The sequence below is a fragment of the Hesperophylax consimilis genome, chromosome 16 (genome assembly GCF_061612785.1).
Source record: "Hesperophylax consimilis isolate HC1 chromosome 16, BYU_Hcon_1.0, whole genome shotgun sequence".
Classification (NCBI taxonomy): domain Eukaryota; kingdom Metazoa; phylum Arthropoda; class Insecta; order Trichoptera; family Limnephilidae; genus Hesperophylax; species Hesperophylax consimilis.
The window spans coordinates 5298684-5320566 of record NC_142851.1 but is presented as its reverse complement, the minus strand read 5'-3'; the positions used below and the strand labels follow the sequence as shown (position 1 = coordinate 5320566).

Below are 21883 nucleotides of genomic sequence, written 5' to 3'. Positions count from 1 at the left end.
TGATGCTTACTGACTATATATATGATACATTAAAAGTTATTGATTATTTCGTTTGAAAGAACATTAGATCTCAGGGAAAGTTTTTAGCATAAAATGACAAATACTCTGTAGGTATAACAAAAGTTTAACAATATTTTTATTTTTTTTTAAATACATTAAAATTAATCATTGTAAAAATATCTTCAAAAATTACACAACAAAAAATGGGGAGAAATAGTTCGATTAATCACAAAAATCAACATATAAAACTAGTAGCTAAAATTTTCATATGTTTTAAGTATTTTTTCGTGTAATGAACAATATTAAAATACAATAAATCGCCTGTGTAGCCTTGAAATAACTCCGCTTATATTGACGTACGACGTACAGTCGTACAAGCCCACCGACAATATTATAGAACCGCGCAGCGTATGGCCGCCTCTGCGTATTGACGGGATTACTGAGCATGCGCTCGTACACTGACAATACGCCGTCAGTACGTCAGTATCTAATTTCAGTACGGCTGACGCAGCCATGAGCGGCGCAAGTCAGATACTGTTGAGTAAAGATCGCGAAGTTACGCGGGAATTCATATTAACGTACAAGAATCTACCGGAGCTTTGGGATGTCCGCACCAAATTCTACACCAAGAAAAACAAGAGATACGAAGCGTATCAAAAACTTGTTACGATCCTGAGGCGTTTGAAGACTGAGGCTAATGTGAACGATGTCAAGAAGAAAATCAATAGTTTGAGGTCAAATTATCGCAAGGAAGTCAAGAAAGTGGAAGAAGCTGCTAAACTGCGTAAAGATCCCAGGGACGACGTGTACCAACCGAGTTCTTGGTTTGAAGAGTTGTCCTTCTTGAAGGATTTGGATAATGTAGTCCAGGGAGGATGTTCCAGGGACAACTCGGAAGCGGTAAGTAAACTTGGAGTTTAACATAATTACAATTTTAGTTGCTTGGCAACATTATTTATTTACGTATCGCATTATTTTCTTTGTCATTCTTCTCTACCGTTCAATTACTATTTACTTTTTATTTTCATATGCCTAAAAAGGATTTTACATAGTAATAGTATTGTGTGTAATTTACTTTACTGTACAATCGTATTAATTATTCATACACACAACCTAACTAACCGATTAGTATCTGAGTGGACAAATGCATTGGGTTCCCACCCACATTAATACATGTATTATTTGTATAGCGCCGATTGCGCCAGAAAATAACCTAGAACGCGCCGTACAATTTAATATATCTTTTTGTGTATTGTTATCAAGTTTAATTTGTAAAATTCAAGTTTTTTTTTATATATTCGATAGTATTATTATTAAATTTACAAAAAAAGATTATTTGTAAACAAGTTCTGCTGTGTAATTATCATTACTAATTAATTGCGAAACAACTGCCACGTGTAATAATTACACAGCAGGACTTGTTTATAAATAATTTTTTTTTGTTTTAATTTAATAATTATTTTATTGAATATATAAAAGAAAAAAAACTAAAATTGTATCTAACCTATAACTTGTCACTTAGACGTCTTAGAAATCTTAACTTACTGCTAAGATTATTTACTAATGGCTTACAACTTACAACTAAGATCTAAAGAAAACTTGTAAATTACACCCAAGACTCACAAATAGCTAATAACTTGCAACTAGGACATAACAAGTGACTTGAAACTAATGAGTTTCTAATGAGGTGTTTTAATTCGTAGAACTGAATTTAAATTAAAATCAAATTTATTACGCAAATATTTTAATTTTGACAGTTTAGATTTCAGACAGATTGATAATGACCTTGAACGCCGAAACAGCTGTTACAATAATAAAAACGAAATGACACATTTTTTTCAGTATAGTGACCATATTCTATGTGTTCATTCTTATTGTAATATTAGGTTAGATACGTATACCGACAGCGTGTCAACTTCGTGATAAAATATTAGTCATTCAGAATATATAGAGAACACGTGTTATTTTTTTTTAATAAATATCACTACAAAATGCGACAATATCAGTATGTCAATATCGATATCAGTAATTGTATGAACACGTGTTCTGCCTTTCTTATAAAACATTCGCTTTTGACTGATACTTTGTTAGGAACTCTTTCAATTCTTTCGTTATAGGCCTGCAGTTCCATTTTTAACAGGAAAACCAATAATAATTGCTATTATTACTGTGCATTTTTTCAAACTACTGACTAACTAGATAAGCTGCAACGACGTGAAGTGTTCGGGAGTTATCATTGTGAATTGCAAATATTTACGAAGATTAAAAAAACTGATTATATTTATTTGAATAAATATAAAGATAAACATTCCCGGGTTAGGAATAACCTGATAATATATTAATTCCTACTACCATCACAATAAACGGAAAATGTTGCATGTGAAACGATGGAGGACTTAGTTAGCGGGGGGTTGAATCTTTGAATTTGTTACGCCTGGGTGGGAACCCTACGCTCTGATCACTCGACCACCTAACTGGTCATCTTAAAAGGTCGTAATTTTCATATTAGTGAATGAGTTTGTGTTTGGGAAGAATATTGAAGAGGCATGGAAAGGGATATTGTACGAAGCGTAAATACAGGAAACTCCATTAATGGAGGACTGAACGCGGTTATCACTAACAAAATTGTTCAAAGAAGCGAAGCTAGCAGTCCAAAATGAAGAGCAGGTGTAGGTATATCTCGAATGTTGCAGAAATAAGATACCTATACCTACGTGTAGTAAAACCATCTAATCAGGGTAATGAGTAAGATTGAAATGGACGCTCAAATAGTTTGGGCATGCAAAGCGAATGAACGAATAAAATAGTGTAATGATGAAGTTATATCGCAAACGTGAATGTAAACGAAGTCAGGGACGCTCAAAGAAGACATGACTCAATCAAGTGAACCAAATACTTGAGTCGGACTACGTCAAGAGTCAGAATAACAGAAGGGTATGTATGAGACGATGTACAAATGTGAATGAAGCAATGAGCGTGTGCCAAGACCTAGTTGTTTGGCAGTTCATCCTCTCTGCATACCTCTGCGGGAAAACGAAATGACGGTTAGTTAGTTAGTTGGATCACGAATGCAAATTTTAAATTAAATCATATTTAGTTCGTTTTAGGTTAAAAAAACTCACGAGAAATGAATATATGAGTGAAATTGTTTTGGTTGTGCTTTTAATTTAAGAAAAAAAATTTTTTAGTAACATTTTTGTTTTATTTGTTGCAGTCACAATCTGGGGATCTGGATGAACTAACCGAATGCCAGGCAACTCTCAATTACGATTACATAGAAGTACTAGTACCTCCAAGGAAGGTAGCTAAACGGGAGTACGATGAACTGACGGAACCTCTGCCTCTGTACGATTATGCGAGCAACCAAGATGACGCCAATATAGCCAAGGTCTGGGAAGCCAAATTCAAGACATTGCCACCTGACCAAAAGTTCTACGCAGAAAAAGCCATCAATGACATTTTATTCGAGGCCCAAATGGGCACCCTGTATAGAGATTCAGTTAAAATTAATTGATGGATTTAAACTTACAAAGTTTTCTCTCCGCACCCAAGATGACACGCCAGCGTTACCTTATTAATAAGGTTAATTTTGCCGAAATATTGTAAAAAGAAGTATTTTTTATAATAAGTGAATATGTACAAGCATTAAAAAAACATTTATCCGTTATTACTCAAAGTACAAGCCGGATTTTTTTTTCTATGTAGACATTTCGACTTATTTTAAGTTATTCAATTTTTTAGGCAAATAAAGGGTCAAAAATAAAAATTGCCGTCGTGTCTACGCTTCGACTCATCTTAAAATAAATAAAACAGTTGATACTAACCCTCTAGCCAACGATTTTACCAAATTTAATTTAAAAAAAGCCAACTTCGGACTTGATTTACTCGAAAATGAAACCTCAAATAAAAAGTTAAGTCTTCAAAAAAACGACTCCAAATGCGATGCAGACTCACCAGTTTCCCGCTTTACTACGAGTTAAATTAACTTAATGAGGGTTATATGAAATTTTAATATTTAATTATTGAAAACAAAATTATGACCTTCGTCTTGTCAGAGCAGCGCCCCGACAGGGTGAACGTCTTAGATTCAGGTCCTAGATGTGACCGTATCTTTTTCTGAATTTTTTTTTCAAAATATCCTTTGAAAATCGCTAATATTGGCTTCAATAATTAAGTAATATTTAATGAATTGTGTGCTCACATATAACCGGACCAGCAGCATTGAACATGTATTTCATTACAGTAATAACTTTGTTATGTGATGTACTCAGTTAGAGAGCCAATAATAATAGACCGGTCGGTGGTCGAGTTGACATAGCGTTTGGATTCCACCCAGGCGTAGTGTGTTCAATTCCTCGGCTGGCTAAGTCCTCCATCACAATACAAGCAACATTTTCCGCTTACTGTGGTGGTAGTAGGAGATTTTCAAATATTGTCAGGTTATTCGTAACCCGGGAATGTTTGTCTTTCTTTAATATATATATATTGGAGATGGAAGCTTGGTAACGTCGATTGTCATCTTGGGTACCTACTGGTCTTATGAATTTAAGGCATTTAGATGGATAGGAGCTAATGGATGGAAAAGGTAGAGCTAAATAAATATAACATGAATGCCAAGACGGAATAAGAAGGCACGATCAAGTCAACTTGAGTCGGAATAACAAATCTGATATAGTGTAAAAGACGATGTGGATAAAACAATGAGTATGTGGCTATACAGCTTATGACATTATAATCTCTGCTTACCCCCGCGAGGAAACGGCGTGATGGTGACAACGTTGTCTTGGACGACAAACTATACGATCATCATCTGAAATCTGTTAAAAAAACTCAATTAAATTATAAGTTTTTAAAATAAAAATACATAATTCAAAAATCACCTATATTCTTACAAAAGCAATCAATAACATAAATTGTTTGATATGTGTGTTTTATTTGTATTGTAATCCTAAGATATCAAACTAACTGTTCGGGAGGCAAGTGCAAGCGGTAATTTATAAACTAAATCTGGGCCCGTTCCCACTTCCGTTTTCAAATCGGAGGCGGGTCCCGTTTTAAAAACGGACGGCCAATGGCCCTGTTCACACTACCGTTTTAAAAACGGATCCGTTTTAAAAACGGACCATACTCTACGAAAAAAAATAATTGTCGATTCAACAAAAACATGTTATTTGCTCATTATTCAGTAATGGTGCGCAATGGACGACGATGAAGCTCTTGTTGTCATGTGGTACTGATTAAATAGAAGGAAAAAAGTGAAAAGAAAATTTTGAGTATACCCAATCATAGCCGAATGATTTTCTGTAGGAATTTTCCAAGTGTTAATTGGTGAGTTAAGAAGTGATGAACTAAAGTTCTTTAATTATTTTAGAATAATAATGAATGGATTATTTATATAGCGCCGTTTTCACCATGAAAAATCACCTCAAGGGCGCTTAATGGCTTAAGAGAATGTCTATCACTTCCTTTAACCATCTACTGGAATGAGTTTCAGAGAGCTTAACATATCAAAATACAAAATTGAGAAAGTGCATTTGTCCTGAAGAAAGGCTATCGATATTTTAAAGTAAGAAAACAATAAACACTCAAATATTTTTTATTATGTGTTTATTTAACTAATACGCTCTTCCGTGCATCTCATTAAAGCTTTAAAATTTAAAAAAAAGTAAACTTAAATAAAATAAAATAAAAATTTTGATGTACAAAAGTTGTGTACACCAAGTGTTTTGTTTTTATTTAGTTAAAGATAAAATATTACCATACTCTTTCTTCGACCAGTGGTATTAAATTTTCGGGATTTATTTCCTTATCCATTATTGTAGTTTTGATTTATTTACTTAACAAAATAACCAAATACAAGCACGCAGCGTGCCTGCTTCCTTGCGACAGGGAGCGGGCGGGGAGGGGTCGGGGTTTGGCGGGGACTCTGCCGGAACGACTGGACGACAAGTGTGAACAGCTCCATACAACACTATGAGCGAGCGTGTGCCGACACGATTTGAAAACGGACGCGCTGCGTAGGCGAGCCATCCGACAAAAAATGTCGGATCCGTTTTCAAATCGTGTCGGACAAGTGTGAACAGCTCCATACATCCACTACAGCCACTAGGGCATCCGATTTTAAAACGGGACCCGCCCCCGATTTGAAAACGGAAGTGGGAACGGGCCCTTACTGGCGTAAGTCAGGGCCGCATTTAGGATAGGCCATCAAGGCAGCTGCCTAGGGCGGCGATTATGCGAGCCATTTGAAACTGCATAGTTTGTACACTGCATGATAAGATTAATGTTACTGATTAATACCCAAATCAATTAAAAAACATTTTTATGTAATTATTTTTTTATAGGTATGTTAAAATTAACATAAAATATGAGATAATAACGTAGTATATTTAGATTTAAAGAAACAATATTTAGAATTGTACTCCCAAGATATATATATATATATATATATATATATATATATATATATATATATATATATATATATATATCCATCGAGGGATCATAATGCAGTACAGTTCAGTTCTTGGCAATTTATGCTTTAAAATAGCAATGTTCAGTTCTTAGCAATTTATGTTACTCCAACTAGATGCATTTGTTTTCCATATACATTTATAATACTGTCGTCCCTGTACCTACACTTTCTATTATCTTTCTATTGATCTCTCCATGGTTTAAAGCAGAGGTTCCCAAACTTTTTTGTGTCGTAGACCCCTTGCCATGTTTTTCTGTTTTTGGTAGACCCCCTACTTACCTGATATTGATTTTTTGTAAATTTCTAACTGTAGTGAAGTTTAGTGTTAAAAACTTAAAGTAAAAACACATGTTCAGTTTTATACATTTATTAATTGAATTTAAATTAAAACTACTCAAAATAAAATTTGGTATCTGTTACATAAAATAAACGTAACATAAAATAAACTAAGCAATAAGTAAATGTTTTAGTGGAAAGGATGAACCTTATGCTTTAATAATAAATTATCAACATTTGGCGTCAATTTTGTAAGGTTTAATCTTAAGTCTCCTCGGCTAATGATGCCCAGTCTGTTTCTTTTTTTCGTTAGGAGATTGGTAACAGTGCTGAATCCCCTTTCCACTAGGTATGACGATGGAAAGGAAATTAAAAATTTCCTCGCTATATTCCATAATACGGGATAAGTAACGGGTATGTTTTTTTGCAGCCAGAAGCGCTAATATCCGTGCTTAAACTGAACCTTAAGTTCTTCGTTTGTACTTATTTCAGTCAGTTCCTCTTTTTTTATGACATTCGTTTCTTCTATGTCATCATACGGGTTAATTATCCACGGTGATATTACCATAGTCAAAACATTCTCAAACCTAGTTTCTTAATCTGAATAGAGGGCATTTAAATGTTGAACGTAGGTTGAAACGTCGTCTTCCTGGCAGTTTGTCTGTGACAAATTGGGGAACTGGGAAAATTCGCCCCGTCCAATATTTTGCTTCATTAGTTTTACTCTGGCAAGAAACGCTTATAAAATGGACTTTGTTTTAATCAAATTTAGACTGTCGCCTTGTAACTGCAAATTAACCATATTAAATTTTGTAAACAAATCTGTTAAATAGGCGATGTCTGTTTTCCACTTCATTAAATTGTCTTTTAAAATTTTATCTTTAGTATCCAGAAATTCTAAAATAGTCTCAAAAAGTTCAAAAAATCTTGTCAAACATAAGCCTTTCGACAGCCAGCGTACTTCAGTGTGAAGGAGTAATTGATGAAAGTGTTCGTCATTTTCTTCACACAACTGCGCAAATAACCGCGTATTCAACGCGTTGCTTCGGATTCGGTTTACTGCATCAATGACTAATTGAAGAGATTCATCTAATCTAACACTCAAAATTTTAGCAAATAAATGTTGTCGATGGATGACACAATGTATTGCTAACACCCCTGGCACATTTTGTTTTAAATAGCTTATAAATCCACAATAACTTCCAAACATGGCTGGTGCTCCATCTGTAGCTACTGACATTATATTTGATAAAGGGATTGCTTTTTCAATGAAGTAATCCTTCAAAACATGAAATATTGATTCACCTTTAGTGTCGGTTGTCAAAGTTCTTGCGAAGAACAGTTCTTCGTAGATTTCTTGATTCATAATAAAACGAACATATGCCAATAATAATGCTTCATTACCAGGTAAAGTTGACTCGTCCAGTTGTATAGAGAAATGGGTCGTTTGCAAATAATTACACAAGAACCTTTCAATATCAGAACTTTTCAAATTTCATCAATACGTCTTTCAACAGTATTGTTGATTAAGGGAATTTTTTAATGATATCGGATGCCGGTTTGTGTAAAACAGTTTTTAAAACCTCTTAAACGGCTGGCAAAATTAACTTCTCTCCTATAGTATGCGGTTTTCCGGATTTTGCTATAAGTAGCGAGATATTGTAAGACGCCCGCAAACCATTATCGTTTCTTTGTGACGTCGAAGCGAACATTCTGTCCAGCGTAGGTCTCTTCTGAAGTTTATCTTTGAGTGTTTGAAAGTATTTCAAATCTTTATCTGTTTTATCAGGGTGACATCTTCTCAAATGATCCTGCAGCTTAGATGGTTTCATAGCGTCATATAATGCCCAAAACTTTGTTGCATAAAAGGCACATAGGCAATTGTTTGTCCGACAATGATGGAATAAGGCCAAGCTTCAAATAATCAACACTGTACTGTCTACATTTTTTTTAAGATTCGAACATGGCATCAATCATCTGTGGACAAAATTAATCTATTTAAATAAGACATAACATCCAGCAGCTGTATATTAAAAAATCAAAATCAAATTTAAATTGTATGGTCTTAAATTTTATGGCAGGCATAGGCGTACAGCCACTATAAATTAATGTGAGAAGGGGAATGTTATGAATGTTACCTAAGGTTTTGGTATGATGGAACTTTAAGTAAATTTGAAAGTAACATGACAAAAAATGTTAAAATAAAATATTATACAACGAATAATAATATCAATTTTTTATGCGATTTATCTCTACGTACATTCGACTGTCATGTGTAAAAATTCACTGGTTCCACTTTAGCAATAATACAAAATTTAAATTTTAATATAGAGAAGTATGTACAGTGCAATATCCATAATCCGAACCTCCGTAATCCGAATGTTCCAGTAATCCGAACTGGCCCACAGTGTAACGACCAATGGACAAAAGTACATTTTTTAAACTTTTTTGTGAAGTTATTTGGTAAGATATATGTATTTATAAAATAATAACAAATACCTAGCAAGGTCATAAATAAGTAAATATTGACACACATACATATTTATTTATGTGACCGGCCAAAATATGTAGTTTAATTCCAAAATATATTTTTTCAATATGTTTCCTATATGTAAACATTTAAATTCTATGAAAATAAAAAAAAAGAAATGAGAGTGTGTATTGGAAATTCTTCAAAAAACACGCAGATGTACAGTTTTGGATTTCTTATTTTCTTAATTTATCTTTCAAAGTGGTAACATATTGAGTGTTAATAATAAAATACATACGTAATATGTATGTACAGTTGTCTTTTTTTAGATTTTTCCGAAAACATTCCATAATCCGAACTTTTCGGTAATTAGTTCGGATTACGGAGATTGCACTGTAATTATAATACCGATTGCTTAAACTTTGAAAAGGTAACTATTGAGGAGTACACGTACAATTTTGCATTATTTGAATATTAAACTACTAATAACTGAAGTCGTGATCAGCGTAATTTATCTATCTTTGCTAATTACGAGTACAAAACTAAAATTTCACAAAAAATAATGTACTTACTTTTCTCCGGCACTCTCAAACAAAATAACACTGATTCACTATAATTTGTGTGATAAACTACCAGTTTATATTTTTTTAAATAATTTCTTAGCACTTTCCTTTTCAAGATTCAGGAAACGAATTAACGTATTTGTCTCACATTCGTATTTATAGAGTGACGAATTGAACAAGTCAGTGCAATTTCACGAAGTTCTGAGACAAAAATTGACAAGAATTTTTACTGCGCGTATGCTTGTAACAAGATGATACTGGTATATCATTATGTGCAGGTTTTACAAGTTCAAAATGTATTGCAACCACAAAGCGAATGCCTACATCCTACAACTTACACAATTTTATAAACATATATAATAATTTTTTTACTTCATAGGTACTTTTATAAATAATTTATATGTCTTAATATTATAAGATAGTATAATGTAAGTAAATAGGTACTATCAGTGTATGTTGAGATCTACTATCGTGGACCCCCATTTTCAATTCATGGACCCCCAATTTTCTTTTTCGCTGACGTAGACCCCTTGCAGGTTGTCATAGACCCCTGGGGGTCGATATAGACCACTTTGGGAATCACTGGTTTAAAGTGTATACAACTTCGTTATTTGTGTTTTGGTTTAGTGATGAATGTAAATATTCTTTAAGTATCAAAATACGTCTGTCTCGACACAAGTGTATCCTAGTGAGACAGATGTCGAAAAACACATGTAAAAAACTTTACATTGATAAATAAAAATAAAAAGTACAGTATTTTTAAATAATTTTTACTTTATCTCCACACAGGAGCCCCTGAGGAAAATGATTTCCCTTAGGGCTTATCTCTGGGGATGCTGTGTAGAGGGTCTTGGAGGAGTGAATGTCCCATGTTTTAGGAGGGAGGAAACACAGAAGCCGGCAAATCGTTCCACAGCCGAGCTGTTGGAATGAATCGTAGAAGCGTCACGTTCTCATGTGACAAATGTCAGCCATGTACAAATGTTAAGCGCGTGTTTGGCGTGTTTCTCGATTATGCACCGGTGCCGATGGGACCAATGACGCTAGTACCTCGGAGCATCTTCCATTGTAATACCGGTGTAACAAGGACACTATAACTAGATGGCGCCTGTTCTCTAAAGATTTCCACCCGCCTGTTAAGATAAAGGAATTTATCAAATGGACCGCCCGTTTCAGCAAAGATTCAAGGAATTTTTTCAGGTATTTTGGGGGTTCGGACCAGAGGTGGCTGCCAAATTCAACAGTTTGGCGCACTTGCGATTTTTAGTCATCAGTTGTGTTCTATTAAAGTATCCGCGGGCCCTGAACAATATAGCCAGCTTGGTGTATAACAGTGAATAAAATTGGTTCACACGACAAAAGGTCATTGATTTGCAACCAAAACAACATCGGAGACAGAACCGATCCCTGTGGGACGCCAGCATTTATTGAGTGTGAGCAAGAGGTGAAACCATAGACAGCCATATTATTCTCTAAAACCAGGCAATCCACCTACACAAGGATGCGGGAAGTCCGTTAGAAGGCAGTTTGTTGACAAGTCCTCGGTGCCAAACGCGGTCAAAGGCCTTGGGAATGTCCAGTGCAACCGTTTGGGTCTCACCGTAACGTTCCAGGCACCGCTCCCAAACACGCGTCACATACGCGAGAAGATCACTGCACGAGCGGTTCAAGGGTATGAGAGCAGTTAGTCGTTGATCACACGTTCCATCACCATGAACGAAGAATAGATATGATCGCTATGGGACGGTAGTTCCTTCTTCGGAATAGGATGAGGATTCAGAGGGCACATACAGAGGATACTATGGAACTAAAAAAATGTTTACAATACGGTATTTTCACTGTTTTTTTTTATTTTTTTTATTCTGTAAAAAAAATTACAATAGTGAAGGGTTTTTATCAATATAATTATTAAAATTAAATATTTTTAGTACACTGATCGGAAACAGAAAAAATATTTTTTAATCTTCCACACATTTTTAATTTTGTAAATCTTTTAAATTTTTAAGTTTGTGAGAATGTTCAAAATCTTAAATATCCGAAATTTCTTCACCGATTGCTTTGAAATTTTGACACAACGTTGCATTCGAATACGCGTGTGTTTTTATATACCTATATTATATAGATGTCGCCTGTGACAGGTAAAAATATGTTTTTTAGAAGAAAATTAAAAAAAAAAAACATACATCTTTTTAAAGAACAGCGCCATCTGTTGGATGTAAAAAAACACGAGCCACAGCAATTCGTGGAGGGGTACAGCTACTACAAAAATAAAAAATAAAACAAACTTATTAATACAGTCCGTATCTCCATAGAAGTAGTGCAAATATTGTTTTCCAGAATTCTATTTCCACGCTACACGCTAAAAAATAAACCAGTAATTAAACAGTTTTTTACTATAATATCTGCTATTATATATTTTTAAGAATTAATATATGTTTTTTTTTTATTTGTAGAGGACTGAATCATCCTCCCGGGGAGCGACTAAAATGACTGAAATTAGCTATTAACTAATTCAAATCCTAAATGGATAAGATGGTACCGAGTTTTATTTCGTCTATTAACAATTTCATGAAAATGCGTGTATGTATGAATGTGCGTGCGTGAGTACCACCCATTGGTAGAATGTATTGTCTTCAACAAAGAGTCTGCCGAGATTCAGCTTGATCAAGTGATAGGAAAGGTTTAATTTTAACTTCAAAGATTCCATTTCATTAATTTATTTATCCATTAATTCGTTCAAAAAATTCAAATATATTTCACCAATAATACGTCTCGACGCTATCTAGTGGGAGATTTAGCAGTATCAATGCATTTCCTACTAAAAAAGTTGTTTGTTTTCTAGTGAAAAAATCTAATCAGCATTAATTTTTTAATTAAAATACCAGTAAAATATTTTATACTTTCTACTTCCGATTTTATGTCCGTGTTAAATCTTCCCTATAGGAAAAAATAAACCCTTCCACTCACTTTTCCACAAATGATCATCTAGTCAATCAACAATATGCAAGTGCATTATATAAGCAAAATAAATACAAAGCAATACAAGAACAACACGTCAACTCACCAGAGATCAAATGGGAAAATAATTCACCGACTCCAGATATTTTCATATCAGAGGGTTCGGCTCGGTAGAACTTCTAACAGGGCCTATAAATCCTACTAATCCCTCAACATAAATATTTAAAAAATCTTTCGTTATCCTACATGTATTCAAAATTTTAATTAATTTAATTATTAATTTATCCTACATTATTATTATTATTATTATGACCGGCAATCAGAATGCTGCGGGTTCAATTCCCGTGGGCGGTATGTATTTTTTCTCGGAAGATTTTTCAATTTATTTATGTGTTTCAGGCTAATAATTATTGTGTTAAAATAATATGTTATCAAACAGATGAATTCATTTTTATTTAACAAAACAACGGCGAATGCACGCCATTGTTACACGATCAACTTTTCGATCTATTTGATCGTGCCATATTATGTATTATTATCTCCATTAGGTTAGCAAGACCTACTCCAAGGTGAATTATACCCCTGGGAAAAATAATTAAGTAGATTGTCCTACTTTCATTCCTCTGTCGACCGTAAAATAAACTATAAGTGGGAGTACAAAGCAATAAAGCTGTCTTTTGGGAATAATAACTTTTGCGCTGAAGATAAAATTATTTATCCAAATATGTGAGGTAGGTACTTCTCAATTAATTGAATAACAACTTAGAAAACATATGGGCAGCAACAGAATTAACCAACTAAAGTCTGATACTCTTTGCATGTTTACGTATGCAAAACTTTTTATTCTGACGCATATTGTACTTAGTTCTAACTAAGATTGGTTAAAATCTCATTAACCTAATTTATACCAGACCACAAAGGACGTATGAAACTTTTAAGTAAGAAACCTTCAACAGCAATACAGCATTTTAAACCCTCTCTCTCTCGCATGTGTCGTTTGTCTAGCGAAAATTTTATGTGCAATGAAATCGACATTTTCGACCCTCTCACGCATTTGTCGCGCGTTTGAATAACGAAAATGATAATATATGTTCAATAAAGTTGACATTTTTCGACCCTCTGTCGCATTTGTCTCGCGTTTGTCTAAAGAAAACTTTATGTTCAATGAAATCGACATTTTCGACCCTCTCACGCATTTGTCGCGCGTTTGAATAACGAAAATGATAATATATGTTCAATAAAGTTGACATTTTTCGACCCTCTGTCGCATTTGTCTCGCGTTTGTCTAAAGAAAACTTTATGTTCAATGAAATCGACATTTTCCACCCTCTCACGCATTTGTCGCGCGTTTGAATAACGAAAATGATAATATATGTTCAATAAAGTTGACATTTTTCGACCCTCTGTCGCATTTGTCTCGCGTTTGCGTAGCGAAAATCGTATGCACAATGAAATTGACATATTCCTCAACTCATCAATGAATCTCAAATTAATTTTAAATGGCATTTGTACCTACTTTAAAAACATAGGTGTTGTCCTTGATTACCATAAACACACTCTACTTTGAAAGTAATAAAATTATTTCTTATTGTATCTTGTATCTCAACGCTTGATGTGGTCTTGAAATGAGAATATGCTTGGATCCTACCGGGACTTAATTTATCTAGTTTCAACCTCTTCATAAACATAACCATGCTGGAGAACTAGTTTGAAGTTTGGAACAATTGCAAGAAAACAGTGCAAATTCTAATGCAATCAATCACCAATACTCATTTTTCTCCGTGCATTTTGTTAAATATTCCTAATATATATTTTTTTTAAGTTGTGTTAGTATTTATAATATGTTTAATTAATTATACCCTGCGATGTTGACGGTTATCCTAAGGAGATAGACATATTCTTTTGCAGATTTTTCTGATATACAATTCCATATTTACACGAATCTTATAAGGTTTTGCCAGAGTTAGCATTGTAAGCAACTGAAAATAAAACATCGACTTTTACTCTACTTTCTATAAATATAATATACAAGTATTATATACATAAACCTTCCGAAAGAAATTTTCTAAATTATAGCGAAAATTCTATCAAAATAAGTTGCGCAGTTTAAAAGAACTAAGCGGAAAAACAGAAAGACGCGGATAGTGATTTTAGTATACTATAGGGTTTTCCAATAAGAGGTGATATTTTAATATTCAATCGTAAAAGATTAATGGTTTCATTGCTTGTGTGGCACGTAGCGTCGTCTTGTTGAAAATAAACGTTGTTCAGATCAATACCTCACACGTTGAAGATAGAGAGGCTTTTAAACAATAATTCTTTGGTTTTCGGAGCCCCAGATGCGACAATTTTGCTTGTTGACCAAGCCACCGAGGTGGAAATGGGCCTCATCACTCAAGATGATTTGCATTTGATTCACTCAAGTGAATTTTAATAATTTCAATGCGTTGTTGAAGCGTGTATCGTTCCATTTTTATTAATGGCGTAGTTTCTACTTGTCAAATGTCAAAAAATGACAGCTTCAAAAGTAACATCTACCGAAATAGCGGGCTATTCAAAATAACACCTCTTATTGGAAAACCCTGTACTAGCTGATGTGTACCCGGCGTTACTCAGGGCTGTCAATGATTTGGAGTAAAGTTTTCAGTTTGTGAATTCTCGGATAAATGTTGAATTTTCTCTACTTTCTATAAATCTAAATATAATGCATGTATTATATCTATATAAACCTTCCGGGAAAAAATTTGCTAAATCCGGAAAAAAACATTGGTTCGCTGGTAATCTAATATAGATACTAAAAAATCATAACATTATTCAAAATAAAATGACTAGGCACCAGGAAAGAAGACTTGAGTATCACAATTATTAATTTATCAGTATTACAAACACTTGTATTACACTTATATTTTCAGGAGTAAATTGTTTTTGTAATGTTGTAGTCTTGAATTCAATTGATTTCTTTCTCCTATAAAATAGTTTTGTTTAAACCACTTGCAATTTTATTTCTCTAAATATTCCTTCTGTACTGCATCCCCAGATATGACGTATACCCCTAAATTAATTAAAAAAATTCTACAATGACACAAATTAACTTCTCCGCGGAGGTAGGCAGAGAGGACGGACTGTCAAGTCGGTCTTGGTAAACACTCCTTGCCTAATTCACAATACTCTTCTATTATTCTGATTCTTGACATGGCCCGACTCAAGTATCTCATTAACTTGATCGTGCCATGTCTTCCTCGGGCGTCCCAGACTTCTGCTACCATTCACATTTGCGTCACATACTCTCCTTACACTGCTTTCTTCGTTCATTCTCTATATATGCCCAAACCATCAAAGCATTCCTTTCTTTACATTGCGATCTCATTTCTAAAGCATTCAGTCTATTGTCATCCTTTCTCTACCAGTTCCATGCCACACAGCCGGTGACCAGATAACTCGTCAAAATGACAATTCAACACACCAAAAAGTGCTATAAAGTTATGAAGAGTGATGAAACAAAAACTATTTTAAATAGGTTACATACTCATATATAACTATTTAACCTAGTTTTTGTTTTATCACTTATCCTAATAATTTTATCACACTTTTTATAGGTGTGTTGAATTGTCATTTTGAGGAGTTATCATAGAACCGTCGTATCCATACATCAGGGTAGGTACCAGCACTCCATTATGGGCAGCTAGCTTCATTTCTTTGGACATTTTTTTTGTTAGCGCTAACTGCGTTCAGTACTCCATTAATGGTAGATACCTAATGGTGCTGTAAAATAGCTATCAAAAGTCTGTGTAGTTTTAGAAATTATTTTAGTGTTAAATTCGTAAATCATTTAATTAATAAATATTATTGTTTTTAAAAATTTTCATCATACACATTATTATCATAAATACCATTACAAAATGTAAGCGACCGTATTTTTTATAATATTGCGACGATAAGATATAAAAATATTATTTTTTGTAAATGCTGAATACATAATAATATTTGCTATTCATTTTGTAGCTCGCGACCATTTTATACATAATTTATCTCAAACCATTGTGAGCGTAGGCCATTCCAGCATTTTATTTTCAAATGGTTACAGTGCCGGCCTCCATGACGTTGCGGTAAAGGGCCTATAAAAAAGCTGGAAATAAATCGAAAATATTATTTCCGTCACAAAATACAAACCGCAAAAGCCATTCCATTGTTGAAGCAGCCTTTAAAAAATACAATTTCTTACAAAATAAATTACAAAGCACTCCATAATGTAACGGATACGCATGCCACGTAAACACCGTTTCTAACGAACCTAATAGCAAAAGCCTATTTTCATTATAATAAGTAAAGCTAAAATAAGATTATAATATTGAAAAAAGGAGGTTTATAATTAGGTATGTATTTGCTCACCCTACGTGCCCCCCCATCCTCCACCCCCACTTCGAACTAGTACGTTCAGCTTAACAACGTGCCCGTTCTCATGAAGGAAACATCAACTGTGAACTGTCAAGTACGTCAGTCAAGTTTCACAGGGATCAATGCTGCTAGCTCCTGATAGCAGGCTCCATTAAAATACCTGTAGAACAAACTCAGCATACCCAAATTGCTTCTGTGCGTTAGAGATGGCAATCGATCTGTTAACAATGAAGTGTTAGGTCTGCCACGAACTAAACAGCGCCTGGCGCTAGTAAAAACCTCAAGAGAGCTATGTTAGGTATTTGGTATTATCTAGGCTACTACTGGGCTATTTGGCGCATTGATAATTCGGTGCCTGGAGCGGACTGCTCCAATTGCACTGATTGTCAATCAGACGGGCCGCCTTCCTTTGCATAGAATCAAGTGGGTTAAACAAGTATTCTGGGGCTTCAGCCCAGAGGTGGCTCCCAAATTCAATTATTGGGCGTACTTGAGATTTGTATAAGGTTAGCAGCTGGTCAGTATTGAAGAATCTGCTAGACCATACACCAATTAATTATTGAGGATGCAGTGGTCTCACTGGTTCCAGAAGGTTCGAAGCAGTTGGCACTTGTGCGTTACTTGTTCACTCAAATAATGGCATCTGTTAAGGCGATGCACTCGTCGTGTAATATTTTGAATCGAGCCGCCATCAATAACACTCTTTATGTGGATGGCGATAAGGCTTAAATTCCCGCTTAACACCATCCAGCTGTTTTGATTTAGGCAAGAAAAAAACATTGCCAAAAAGTGCCTTTTATTTTATTTTGTGGATGTTCAGGCATAAATATTTAAATGTTTTCCGATCATTTTATAATTAAATAAATTTTCCACATTCTACAATAAAACCATAACCGAAAATGGGTTCGTAAGTAGGAAAATTTGAACTTTAAAACAGTTTTCATCGGCCGTATAAATTTTTTTTTCTGGGTTTATAAAAAGACTTATGTAAAAAAGTTTTTCAAGGGCCATGAAGTATTATACTCGCGGTATTTATTTAAAGCATCTGAAACATTTCTAGGCGACCAAATTTTCAAACCAAAAATACATGATTTTGCATTACTACGTAGTGCATCGCCTTAAATCAGTAAATTCGTTCTCACAAAATATTGGTACAGATAGAGTAAAAGATCAGCCAAAAATTATTATTTGAAAAAATTACACCTCATTGGGTTTCTAATCGATTTCGATACGTTGAAACCTAGAGGCAAAACTAACACCTTTACGCGAACTTTGCCAGAACTCAATTACACTTTATCTTCCCTACTTAATATTTTATTGAGATATTATTCGAATTCTCTGCTTTCGACAATAAATGGGTCATTTTAGGAATAACTTGAATCAAATAATGGCAATACTCTAATAGCACGTTTACAATAATTTACCGTGAACCGTGATTCTATTAAAATATAGATATTATCTTTCTAAGTGCTTTTCGCAATATACGACCTAGGAAGATTGCTAAAATAGAATAGCTTAAGTATTATTGATGAAATATAATATTACCTGCCTAGTTTTTTCGCGATAAAAACACGAACACACAAGTTGTAAACGAGTAAAAAATGTATAAATTTTCTACCTTGAATTAATTAACATACAAATTTTAATATAAGTAGTGAGGTTTACATACCCATTCACAAACAGATTATCTCCAATAAACTACTATAAAGGGTGACTGGTACTAGATGCTATATATATTTTATTATATAATGTGGACGTATTGCAGAGATATATTTAAAACAATACATTTATTTCATTGTGGTGTCAGTTTTCAATCATTGCGGAGAGCATAAAGCGAAATAAAGTTTGAAATTAGGTAGGTAATTGTGGAGTATATATATATTGTGAGGCTGAAGGGAACGGGTAAGAGGAAGGTTGAGAAGGAACTAGATTTGCAGATTTGGTCAGTAAACATGGCTAAAGCCATGAAGTGTATAGATATACAATCTCCTTCGCGATGACATGATTTAAAAAAAGTTTTTTTTCAATCTCAAGATGATCGTGATAAGTGATAAGAATAATATGTAAGACTCGTGAACAATCACAAAATTATATAATAATTGTGGGATTTGTGAAGCTGAAAGTATTATGTTTAGTACAGCAAAAAGTAAAAAATCAGTACATTACTAAATAATTTAACATTACTGATATACTTTATCTTTGCGAATAATGCAATACAATCGTCGCCCATCAAGTCCCTTCAAGTAGAATGATCTGATCCCCCTTTATTTAAGGCGGCAACTATTTGCTGACAAACTTGTCTTTTAATATTTAAATTCTAAATGTTATCCGGTCATCCTCAGGGTCTCATTATTCAACGACTCAACCCATTCACCTGCTACAATCGGAGCTCGAACTAAACCTCTTCCTGCCATCTGCAAAAATTTTCAGTTCCTCTCAGATCTTCAAATTACTCAAAATTAATACACATGTAACATTACCTACATATAGATAATACGAAACAATGAAAGAAAAAAAAATAGAAATAACAAGTTATAAATAGTGGTTTTTGGCATTGACATGCCTTCTTCAAGGCTACTTTTAAAAATATCGATAGTCTTGGAGGCGTTATTTAACAGCGCCATACGTCGTGTCATGCTATGCCGAGCCAGTACGTCCGTTCTACCTCGTGGGATACATAGCAGATCATGGTGCCGTACCTGGCTGTAGTTGTTCGGTACGAACAACTTATAGCATTCCAGAAGGTATGGGCTGTCTATTAAATTATTAAGAATTTTGTACGCCGTTACTGCAAAGGCCCCACTCCTCCTCGAGTGGAGACTTTGGTAGCGCGTTTCGGCAAGCAAATCTTCGTGATGCATGAATCGCGGGTACTCTCCGTGCATTCTCAAATACATGTATCTCAAAAACTTTTTTTGAATCTGTTCTAATATTAAATTTATCTTATTTTTTTATCTTCTTCCCTTATACAAAATAAAATATGATTTGAGATTTTCATGGCCAAAAGTATTATAGTGATTTTTTAGGGTATGCCGTTTTGCGCTATCTCCATGTTTCCATCGTCACATTTTTCCTGATGATGTACACTGTAATGTTATCCGATACTTTGGAAAAAGAAGGAGTTAGCGCAAAACTGAATAATACCCAAAAAATAAATCACTATAAATTAAAATATAGTCACGTCTATATCTCCTAAATTTTTTGAAGGGATCGGCATCCTTAAAAGCCATTCGAAGCTTCCGGTCCGTACTGTCAATAAGTCTGAATTCGACTATAATCATTCATATAATTTTTAATTTGTTAATTTAAAGGAAACGAATTTACAAATTCACCTTCCATGTCAAGCAAGGTTTTTATTTTGATACCTTTCATCAGGGTGATACTGAGAATAGGAACAGTCGGCTAGATATCGGTAATATCTATGGATAACGCTGAAGAAGAAGCAACATTATACACTTTTATTGACTTGTATAGTATTGTTCGTCATTTACCACATTTGGTGACCTGATTATTTCATGTGATCTCAATAATATCTCAATGACTCTTGACAGGTACCAAGGTAATATTTTGCAGTAGATACCAGTAACCGTGTAAATGTAATTATAATGCAAATCGTGTTCACGAAAAAAAAACGTGAATAAAAAACAACGCGTTTATAAATTGTATATCATTTTATTATCATAAATACTTGTTATCAGTGGAAATAAATTTATAACTTTTAATGTACGACGGATTTTATTTCAATCTGGCAAATTTATCACAAGCGAGCTGACATTTATAAATGGGACGAGCTATTTTATGATTGCCCATTGAAACAGACGAGCGACTTTCAAAGACAATTTAAACGCGATAAATGAAAAGTGATGGGTTCAAGCACTGACTATAAAATTCCTAGAAGTGTCGTTAATACCTGATTTGAAAGAAATCTGATCAATTTACTTACGACCTCTCGACTCATAGAAACAAGAAATGCCAAAGGTATTGATTATCTCCCGAAGAAAAATCGGTATTTAAAAAAAATCTCCTTATTTCCACCGCACAGAAACGCCCATTATACACTCCCATCGGTTTATGACTTCGGTGGGTTCAATTACCAATCTGTATATAGCCATTTAATAATGATTTAGGTCGGTGTCTTATGTTCAATAATCAATGCCGAGAGACAGATAATCAAAAATTGAAATAAGTCTGTTCCATCTTGGTAGGCAGATGACACTTTCAGTTTTGTCCAAGTAAAAGAAAACCAATCTAAACGTTTATACTTGAAATTTATTTTTTATTTATTTATTACGTGCATCTATATAAATAAATAAAAAATAAATTTTATTTATTATGTGCATCTATATAAAAAGGTTTATATATTTTTTTGGCTTTGCCTGTCTCACTAGAAATTCTGTGCCGAGACAGACTAGTTTACAAATATTTTATAATATTAAAATAAAGTACATTTTTCAATAAAGCAAAAATTTTATTTTTTATTTTTTATTATTGGGGTCAAGATAATACATTACAAAATGATAACAAAGTAATAATGTATTATTCCCAGTGAGTTTATAAAACTCATTTCGGGAAAGACAACATTAGATTAATGACGAGACAAATAAATAAAATACATTAAAATAAATAAACGCAGATGTTATTATAGAGTTCCAGAGAAAGATTGTGTTAGTCATTAATGAAACTGCTAAGGAAATAGCTTTTAAGAGCTTTTGCCAATTTTTTTTGTTCGTTGCCGGAAGTTTTTGA

The 21883-nt window shown here is 33.8% G+C and overlaps 1 protein-coding gene across 1 annotated transcript; it reads left to right on the top strand.

Annotated features, from left to right (window-relative positions):
* The first annotated feature begins 437 nt into the window (after positions 1-437).
* Positions 438-4921, top strand: LOC149416583 (uncharacterized). The gene is made up of 2 exons (XM_089641409.1): positions 438-900; positions 3215-4921. Exons 1-2 carry the CDS (start codon positions 514-516, stop codon positions 3512-3514), a joined length of 687 nt encoding a protein of 228 aa, XP_089497535.1. The 5' UTR covers positions 438-513; the 3' UTR covers positions 3515-4921.
* Positions 4922-21883: the final 16962 nt, after the last annotated feature.

Bases quoted from the DNA above. Each gene is read 5' to 3' on its own strand.
- LOC149416583 (XM_089641409.1), top strand. From the start codon at position 514: ATGAGCGGCGCAAGTCAGATACTGTTGAGTAAAGATCGCGAAGTTACG. The intron at 901-3,214 runs GTAAGTAAACTT...TATTTGTTGCAG, and splicing joins CCAGGGACAACTCGGAAGCG to TCACAATCTGGGGATCTGGA.